Raw genomic sequence first — 10750 nt, 5'->3', positions numbered from 1 at the left:
TTGATATCACTGAAACAGATAACAAGGATGAGGAGACAAAAATCAGCTAATACATGATGAATGCCTGGAGCGTGTAAGGCACTCACTTTCCTATGGAATATGTTATACTTGTATGTATCTTTATAATATCTAGAACACTCCAGTCTGGGTGACAGAGTGAGACTCCAACTCAAAAAAAGAAGTAAATTAAAAATATATGTAAGAGCATTTAAAGGCATACTTGATATTTATTTCCTAGAAGAGCGTAAACATTCAGGAGACCCCTTACTGAAAACAGCAGGAAGATAATTTTCAATCCAGAGAGATCATGGATAATGTCTAGCTTCCCATGTCAGAGACTTTACTCTTCATAAAGTCAATACTTAGAGAAAAACTAGAATTGCTTCCTTCTTCCAAACCTTCTCTATATGCTAGCTCACATCCCTCCTAGGCTAGCTGGCATGCTTTTGGTGTACCATACTGCTCTGTAGACTTAGAGTAAGTCTTTCTATTTGTTCCCTCGGGGAACAGTTTATTTTTTCTTGACTGTCCCAATGTCCGTATCAGAGTGGGACATCATAAATGCTAAATTTGTTAAATGTTAATTGATTAAAATGCCGAATATTTGGGTTTTGTCAAACAAAAGAGGGAAATTACCTGAGTATTTCATAAATACTGTCATTTGATTGCTCCAGTTTTCTATTGCAACAAAACAAATCATCCCCAAACTTAGAAGCCTAAAATAATAGACATAGTATTATGAATCAGAGTACTGTAGATCAGAAATTTGGACAAGGCTCCGCTGGTTGATTCTTCTGCTCTATATGATATTTACTGGGTTCACCAGGTGGGAATCAGCTGACAAATGGTCTAGTCTGGAAGGTTCTAAATTTGCTCATATGTCTAACATCCTGGCAAGAGTATCTGGAAATCTGGGCCCAACTGGAACTGTCACCTGGAGTGCCTTCAAGTGGTCTCTCCAGCACCGTGATTTCAGAGTAGAATCTTGTAAAAAACAGAAAATGGAAGCTGTGGTCTCTTAAATACTAGCTCTGGAAACTGGCAGAATGTCATTTCTACTGTGTACTATTAGTCACAGTTGTCACCGAGCCAACCCAGGTTCAAGGGGACAAGATGTAAACCCCACTTCTCAGTGAGAAGTGTGTCAAAGAGGTTGTAGCTATCTTTAATTGGCAAAGAAGCACATTATGAGAAAATAATGCACTTTCGTGTCTCTCCATAATGAACTCATCCATCAAAAGGCAGCTATTATCAAAAGATTAATTTAACATACAAAAGAGCACCAGCTATACATCTTAAAGTCATCCTTATGCCTTTTACTTCCCTACACCTCACATCAATTGCTGTCAGTACTTCTACCAAAATACCTTGCAAATTGATCCTCTCCTTTCCACTTAAGTGCCTGGAGGTGGTGATTTATAAAAAGCTAAACTTTGTTCAGAGCTAATTATGTGCCAGGAATTGTGCTAATAACTTAATATGCATTATCTCATTTCATTACTCATGCCACCGCCATGAGGTAGAGATTGTCACCATCTCCATTGCATAGATGAAGCAAAATGAGACTTTGTGAATTAAATGACTCACGCATTATCCCCCAGCCATTTAACAGAAACACCTAGATGAAATCCAGACAACCTGATGCCACAAGCCCTCACTCCTAACCAGAAAGTTTGTGATTATGTGAGTGAAATACCTTATCCCAGAGGTGCGACTTCACCTGCGTCCTGGTTGCTGGCCTTTGGGTATGCACCTCAGTGTCTTTCTGCATGTTTCAGTACCTCATGCTGAGATGATCAGTTATGTCTACTCCATCTAATTTTTATTCCCAATTTGGAAACAACAACAAAAAAAAATGGCATACAGCTTGAGGGAGACAACACTTGTTTAAAGAGAAATAAAACTTGGGCAACCCAGGAGATAGATGCTGAAAGAATCAGCTGATCATTAGCTGACATACTCTAACTGTCCTTACTTAACTGGCAAGAGAAAACCGCTCCAAGAGCAGAGTTTAAAATAATGTTTCAAATATTTCAAAACCAAGATGGCATCATTAAGACAGCCCAGGATGGCAGCTTTCTGGTTACTGATGCCATGTTGTGACTTAACGGAGTTTAGAGAAACTTATCAAAGAAACTTATCAACTACTGCCTTGATGAGATGGAAGAGAGGCTGAGGCACCTTAAGGCATGGCTTTCCTCAGTCCCAAGGTAGAAGGAAGGTTCTCCTTAAACGCTGGGAGCTTGACTGGTGACAGACTTTCCCTGCAGGTGGGAAGCAACCCGGTCAAGCAGAGATGCGCTTGACTGCTCAGTCGACCCCGCAGACTCGCTCCTGGTTGGGGTCCTGGAGCCAGGAAAGAGCCATCATTTGCTCCAAGGCCTTTTCTGAATCCCAGGGCTGGACAGTTCTGACCTTCGACTGCTTCTTTCTCACCTTGTCATGTGTCTGAACTTGACCCCTCAAGGCAGTTGTTATAAGCATGACCCTGTACAGTGTCCTCCAAATACCAGAGGAGTTTTCTGAAAAGCTGCTTTTTCTTTCATGTCATGTGTATTTTAAACAAAAAGGGAACCAAGGTAGGGATGATATCTTATGAATATGTGTATTTTTTGCTTTTAAAATTTTTTCCTACTTATGGACATCTAAATATTTGTGTCATATGTTACCTGTATAGATTTATCTGGCCTTCTGTCAACTAACTTATTTTCACAAACAATTTTGTAGTAGGAAAAATATAAGTCCCTAAAACCACTATTTCTGGTCTTGTGTCAACCTTCTTCCCGTTCTTAACAAAAATCTGGGTATACCTATAATCAGTGCATCCAAGTTATTTCATCTAGGTGTTTCACACACAGTTTTATCTGAACTTTTCCAAGAAAGTGAATAATATGTGTATTTTTTTGGTCAAAGGAACATAGGATTTCAATTTATTCGTGTATATTCACACTATCTAATGATATGTCCATGGGTGTTTAAATTAGTAAGAACTTCTGAAGTTAATCAGCATAATAGTCATTACTGCTCTTATTATTATTGTTGTAAAAAAAATCACACAACGTGAAGTTTACTCTTGGCAAATTTTTAAGTATATAATACAGTGCTGTTAACTATATAGACAGGATCTCACTAGTGATGCTTCTAAAGTTTTGAGCCAATCTGTACTGGTTTTTGTGTCTTCAAAGAAGAATCTAGTTTCATTTAGTAAAGTATTTTTATTTACGTTGGATGTTTCAAATTAGTAAAAACATAAACCAGATACCATGCAGCTTAAAATAGCATATTTTGACCAATGATCTAAATTAAAAGAAAAATAGATATATACTGACTCACACCAAAAAGTTATCATCTAAAATGAGTTTGTATAATAAAGCAGATGAATTGAGGTGAAGAACGGAAATACAGGGACCAGCAGTTTGGGTGAGCATGGCCATTTTGTTCTGTTTAATGGTGCTGAGTCATCAATAGGCTCGCCTTTCTCCAAGGCCAAGGAGGCAATTGCTTACAAGAGGATTATCCTGAGTCCTTTTATCATGGTTGGGGAAGATGAGTTTGCAAGTGTCATGGTTGAGAAAGGGCCTGGAACAGAAAGATTAAAATCCCCAGAGAGAAACTTCCCCTACCTTATGATACAAATCAAACAGCTTCTTGCCTTACCTATGCAAGAGAAGTTCTGCTAGAGGAGAGAGCATTTTATTTAAACAAGAAGAGAACCTTCTCAGAGATATTTTCAACTCCTTAACTTTAAGCTAGGACTCTATGTTACAGCCTTATGATCCGGTCCAAAGACTTGTCCTTCTTGCCCAGGCCACAGTGACTTTCAGACTTTCAGTAGAGCCAACGTCTTCAACAGAAAATGAATTCTTCCCAAGCATCACTCAGTTCAGTATAATTTGATAGACATTTGTTGAGAGCATACAATGTGATGGGCACTATAATAGGCCTTGGATATACAAAACCAAGTAAGAGATATTTCCTTGTGTCCCCAGGGGTATCTGAGTACAAGGCAGAAGTAGCATAATAATGGGTAACATAACAGGTAGGTTGCGTAACAGCATAGACAGGTCATTTCTTTTGGGGAGTTCTAGCAAGCAACGCTTCACACAGGCAGCTGTGCTTGAGTTGGGTCTTAACATTAGTGCATCCACATTCACAAATCAGCACTTTTTCTCCAAGATTCTCTCTCAGTCTTCTCTGGACTCCAGAAAAGAGTAGTCAGAGCCCCTTTTCTAAACACAGTTGATCCTGACCTAATACCGTTTTTACTTCATGCAGGATAGTTCGATATGATTAATGATCTGCATTTAGACTAATTTTCTTATTTTCAAGCCTAGTTCTAGACATGTAAAATAATTCTGAATCTTCAACTGAAATAAAATAGGATTTTAAGATGTGGTCATCGATTTCATTTTGGACTAATTACAGGCAAATAAAAAATCTTAATGCCCGGCTCTTTTTCACCCAGTTGTTTTGGAAATGTTTCAGCACAGGTTAAGAACCGGCAGCTCTCCATTCACAAATAAACCATGTTCCTGTATTTTAACAGATGCGATGCTCTTGGTGGCAGAGCGACTGGAGGGGCCCTTCAACATTGAGTCGGTCATGGACCCCATAGATGTCAAGATTTCTGAAGCCATTATGAACATGCAAGAAAACAGCATGCAGGTGTCTGCAAAGGTATTTGCATTAGTAATGTGTCTAGCAATACTTGTACACAATATAGGTGCAGTAATCTAAAAACAAACTAACTAGATACGTCGGCCGGGATTATAAATTCTAACACGCTGTCAGTGAGCTTTTCCTGCTCAGCCAAAGATTTGCTACTTCGTTAAAAATGTCTAACAAAATGGCATTGAGAAGGGAAGTAATTTTTTAGCTCACAACCACTCAATCACGAAGAAATTACAGGCTGCCAAAAAGTTTCAGAGAGCCCCAAGTATGTTAACTAATCCCTCACATTTGTGAGCAATTTGGGGGGAATTTTCTTTTTAATGTTTGAAATTTCTGCACACCCTCAACCTGTTCTTTCTCTAGTAGCTTCCAATTATATCTTCAGCTGTTGCAAATCAGAAGCATGTTCTATATTTCCAACTGTAAATAATTAAACATCCCATCTGACTTCCTTTTAAGACTACAGGGTAACCTTCATTAATGAATCTTCAGGGGAAAATGCTCCTTTGTATGAAGTCAAGCACATAAGGGAAAAAAGTAGCACGTTTTCATAAATCATATGAGACAGAGAGCCTAGGTTTGCAACTGCAGAGCACAAATACCAGGTGCACAGTTTTTATTTCTGTCCACCCAGTTGAAGATAAACAGGACCCACCTTAAGCAAAATCTGAGAAGTTTGCAGTCTCCATCTTTTCCCTTCCTCAACCCTTTTCTCCCACAGTGATGACTGCACAAAGCCCCTACTGTTCTCTCCACTAGTCTCCCTGTCCGGAAACGCTAACCACATCTGTATCAGTCCTTTAAACCTGATGACTGAGTGATTGCATTTTAATTGAAAGCCATTTGCACTAAAATATGTCAAGCAGAGAGCTGCATGATTAGCTTTCTTTAATTTTTAAAATCCTTTGTGAAAAAGATTTCAAATACAATCAGGAAGGAGGGGACTGGTGGTGGGGTAGACATTGCCTGGCAGAAAGAGAGCCTCAGACCCTTTCTAGGTCTCTTTGGCTAAGCATGACTCGAACTAGACTTAGGCTTTTCAGGGTGAACTGGTAGGAAGAAAGGTAAGAAAGAATCCAGCCCAGGTCCCCTTCTCTCCGTGGGAGATGGATGAGTTGAGAGTTTCATAGGCCTATTTCTAGATTTTAATGAGCTTGGGGTAGCCTGTGTAAAGCAAGATGCTCCAAATTACCATCACCTGTTGGGGAAAAAGCACATTTGGGGTTTCTATGAAAGGCCATTTTCTTTTTTTTCTGTGAAAAAATAGCAATCATCCATTCCTCTCAAATCTATTGCCTGGAAACCAATTAATGTCATTTTGAGAGGCTCAATATCCCAGCAGCGCTCCAGTAACCAGGTGCCAAGGTTGCTAATGTTCAAAACGGCTCTAGAGAATAGCGCACAAAAAACAGGTGGACAAAAGTTTGAGACCATTACAACTTCTTAGGTGTAGGCGTCTGCAGTTTGAGACATCACAACTTCTTAGAAGCAGATGTCTGTTTCCATTAGTGCGTGTGCATACATGTTCGCTTCAAGTATTCTTTTTTATTCTTTTCAACTACTCATTCAGCAAATACTTACTGAGCATCCATGTGGCAGGCATGGCTCTATACTGGAGACACAGGAGTTGGAACATGGCACCGTCCCTGCACTCACTAAGCTTACTTTCTAATAGGAGCGACAGACACTGACTGAACAGATAAACAATCCTATAATTTAATAAACAAGATATAAAACAGACAACAATACATAATATGAAGAAACACCTCCTCTCCCAGTATCTGGACATATTTTGACAGGAAGTTTCTTTCATTGATTATATATATATATATATATATATATATATACATTTTTCCCCCCAAGTAATCTTAGTGTCTCCAAAGGCAATAACTTCTTCGTTGGTTTTTACTCTTGAATCCACTCAAATCTGTCCTTCATCTCATAGCCAAAGTATTTCTACAACATAAGCAAGGTCATGTCATCCCCTTTTTGCCTTCTAGTAGCATCTTTTGCTCTGAGAACAGAACCCAAACTCCCACAGTATCTGGCCCCATCTACTTTTAACCTGGGTTCATACCACCTGTCCTTATTCCTACTTGGTCAACCTTGTGGTTTTCTCTCAGTTGCTAGAGGATATGCATAGCTTCTTCTGCCTGGAATAGTTTCACTCCTCTCGCCTTTCAGTAGGTCCATCGTGCAGTCCCCTATCACAGAAATCTGTCACCACATCTATTCAAGATTGGAAATGCGTACTTGATTGTTGGTACTTGCTCCATGCCAGTATTCTCCTGACTTCACTCATTTGAAACTCTATGAGGAGCTGGGATCACAGTTGTGCACCCAGAACCCAGCCCATAACTGGGCACATAGCAATTATAGGCAAATACTTGTTGAATAAATAAATAAATAAATAAAGGAAATGCACTAGTGAGTGAGCTCCAAACAAACGTTTAAGAAAATGACCATTTGTATGCCTAACCCTGAATTTTACCCCACAGCTTTAAAATAAAAAAAAGTTTATTTAAAAATAAAACGATATAAAAAAGAAATTGACTTATTTCAAAGAGTAACTTAACTACATTATTCTCCATTTAAATGTATTTTTAATTGACAAAAATTACATATAAGTATGGTATACCACATGATGTTTTGAAATATGTATACATTGTGAAATGGCTGAAACATGCTTATTAACATATGCATTACACCTTATGTACTTATTTTTTTGTGGTGAGAACACTTAAAATCTGCTCTCTTAGCAGTTTTTTAAGTATAAAATACATTGTTATTAACTATTATTCAAGTCAAGTATTCTATTAAAATTATTCAAGAGGTCAGATGGACTCTTTTTATTACCAGAATGTGGATGAAACATTTTTGTGGAATTTGTCCAACTACATCATAATAGTATTGCAATTAATAAATAATGCACTTTGAGATGACACATTTCTTTGTAAGAAATGTTAAAATCCAAAGCAGATGTCATACAGGGCACGTAAGAATACACTCACAGGTGGGGACACAGTACAAAGGGTCATAAATGACAGTACAAAAAGTCCAATGAGCTGGGAACAAAAAAGCGTACCTGGTAGAGACTTGGCACAGAAGAAAGAAGATGGAGGGAGTTCAGGAGAAGAGAGAGAAAAGTCAGGTTCTTCAGGAAAAATAAGAAAGAGGCCAAAGTCTAATATGGAAGACCATGTGGAGGAAGGATCCAAGTCAGTTTTTTTTGTTTTTTTTGTTTTTTTTTTTTTGAGTTGGTGTCTCACTCTGTCGCCCAGACTGGAGTGTAGTGGCCACTCCCGGCCACCACAGCCTCGACCTGCTGGGCTCCGGTGATCCTTCCGCCTCAGCCTTCCAAGTAGCCGGAATTACAGGCATGCGCTACCACGCCCGGCTGATTTTTTTTTTATTATTATTTATTGTAGAGATGAGGTCTCACCTGCCCAGGCGGGTCTCGAACCTGCGGGCTCAGGCAATTCACTCACCTCAGCCTCCCAAAGGCGCGGGATTATAGGCTGAGCCACCGAGCCCGGCTCAAGTCAGTTTTTAATATCATGGAGAGCTAAAGGTAGTTGGAATTTAGATACTTTTAGCAGGAAAAACCAACAGTTTTGCTAGTGGAACAGATATGTTCTGAGAAGAGCTTTTATTTCATCAACGGATTGGGAATTTCTTTTAAATTAAGAAATACGTAGTTTTATTTTCCATATGAGCCACATCCGTGAAATTATGCTAGAATTAGAGTTTAAAATCGACATTCTAGCTAAGAGCTGGATGGTTGAATTTATCCTTTTTTTTTTTTTTCCCTGAGTCAGAGTCTTCTTCTGTCGCCCAGGTTGGAGTGCAGTGGCATACTCATGGCCACCGCAGCCTCGATCCACTGGGCTCAGGCGATCCTTCCACCTAAGCCTTCCAAGTGCCTGGAACCACAGGCATGTGCCACCATGCTGGGTAATTTTTTGATTTAGTGTAGAGATGAGGTCTCACCATGTTGTTCAGGCTGGTCTCGAACCCATGAGCTCAGGCAATCCTCTTGCCTCTGCCTCCCAAAATGCTGGGATTACAGGCTTGAGTCATTTCGCCCGGCTGAATTTATCTTTTTTAAAAGCAATCCTTGGACACTGTTGATAAACACTCTAAAATTTCTAAAATTTGAAATTCTGGATTTCCGGACATAGGCTGAAGTATTTGCACCACCAGAAATACCATTAACTTCTGATAGGCGAGCTCCAGGTGAGGCCAGAAGCTAGGTCCTAATTGGGAACCGGGACATCCTGAGAGTTGTAAAGCTTACAAATTAAAATGACTTTTTACTCCAGGATATGATGGGCAAATTCTCCTTTGAAAATCGTTTATTAAAGCAGTTCTGTTAGAAGTCCTTCCCAGAGCCTCTTTCAGAAAAGTAACAAAGTGTATAACCGCCAACTCATATTTGTTGAGCCCTTACTGGCAAGACTATACTAAGTGCTTTGCATGGTTTCTATTATGTAATATTTACAATGCCTGGAGTGAGAGAGATCCTCTTCCTAATTTGCATATCAAGTAAAGAAATCATGACTTAGAAATGTTCAGCAACTTACGAAGGTCTCATGGTTCAAAAGCTAGAACATCTGATTCCAAAGCCCGTCTTGCTTATCACTACATTATAATGACATCACACATTATAATGACGTCAGTGCTGTGTTATGACATCGGTGTCTACTGTGTCAATCTCACACAAGGGCAAGGCTCAGTAAATATTTACTGACTAGATTAAGTATTAAGAGAAAATTCAATAGCCTTCAGTAAAACCTGCATGGAAAGTTCAGGAAAAAGAGAGGGCAAGACCAAGAGGATTCAATCTATCTATCTTCCTGTTTCCCTTGACAACTACGTCTAGGACTTCCCAATGTGATAAATTCTACTTAAATATTTCTCTTATCCAGCTTAATCATTCATTACTTCTAACCTTTCCTAGAGTTCTGATAGTACAAAATATAAAATTCTTTTTTTTCTCCCTTCTGGATCTGAAGCCCAAAGATGAGCCCACCACCGTTTCAGATTTTTTTTTTTTTTTTTTTTTTTGAGTTGGACTCTGTCGCCCAGACTGGAGTGCAGTGGCTGCTTCCGGCCACCGCAGCCTCGACCTGCTGGGCTCCAGCGATCCTTCCACCTCAGTCTTCCAAGTAGCTGGAACTACAGGCGAGCGCTACCACACCTGGCTCATTATTTGATTTATTGTAGAGATGAGGTCTCGCCAAGTTGCCCAGGCAAGTCTCGAACCCACGGGCTCAGGTAATTCACTCACCTCAGCCTCCCAAGGCGCAGGATTACAGGCTGAGCCACCGATCCTGGCTCCATTTCAGATTTTAAAATTTCCTTTCCCCAAATACAATCATTATATTTAGAGGAGGGAACAGCTCATACTTTTATATCTAATAATTGAGATCACAAATTAGTGGGATTTACAGACTAATGAAAAAACTTATTCTCACCATGTGTGTCCATGCTCCAGTCTTATGTCAGATCTGGTTGTAAAGATATTGTCCAGCCGGGCTCAGTGGCTCAGCCTGTAATCCCGCGCCTTTGGGAGGCTGAGGTGAGTGGATTGCCTGAGCCCGCGGGTTCGAGACCCACCTGGGCAGGTGAGACCTCATCTCTACAATAAATCAAAAACTTAGCCGGGCGTGGTAGCAGGCGCCTGTAGTTCCAGCTCCTTGTAAGGCTGAGGCGGAAGGACACGGAGCCCAGCAGGTCGAGGCTGCGGTGGCCGGGAGTGAGATTCCAACTCAAAAAAAAAAGAAAAGATATTGTCTGATCCTTTTTCTCTTTTATTTAACCCACAAGGAAGCCATTGGGAGTAAAGCTTATTGAGATTTCTTTTTCAAAAAATACAATGGCTATACCAAGTGGTATTACCAAGTTATAATATTTTAGTAATAAGATGGTGTTCATTTCAAATTCTAGATTTGTAACCCCTTTGTACAATTGTATATATAAATATACATTTTTTTAAGGACTGGAGACAATAGCATGTTAAAACTGTTGTTGGTTCTCTTTTGCAGAGAATCATCTGGTAGCAATGGTAATAATGATT

At 39.6% G+C, this 10750-nt stretch overlaps 1 protein-coding gene across 1 annotated transcript in view; it reads left to right on the top strand.

Annotated features, from left to right (window-relative positions):
• The window catches only part of GPC6 (glypican 6), a 609707-nt gene that overhangs the window by 480897 nt on the left and 118060 nt on the right, over positions 1-10750 (top strand). Inside the window, exon 3 of the mRNA XM_021707914.1 lies at positions 4547-4677. Within this exon, the coding sequence (XP_021563589.1) occupies positions 4547-4677 (131 nt within the window). The remainder of the gene's footprint in view (positions 1-4546; positions 4678-10750) is intronic.

Source organism: Carlito syrichta, unplaced genomic scaffold, assembly GCF_000164805.1.
Source record: "Carlito syrichta isolate Samal-C Ts95f unplaced genomic scaffold, Tarsius_syrichta-2.0.1 Scaffold53096, whole genome shotgun sequence".
Taxonomy (NCBI): domain Eukaryota; kingdom Metazoa; phylum Chordata; class Mammalia; order Primates; family Tarsiidae; genus Carlito; species Carlito syrichta.
The sequence above is the reverse complement of the archived record's forward strand: the minus strand, read 5'-3'. Positions and strand labels throughout refer to the sequence as shown.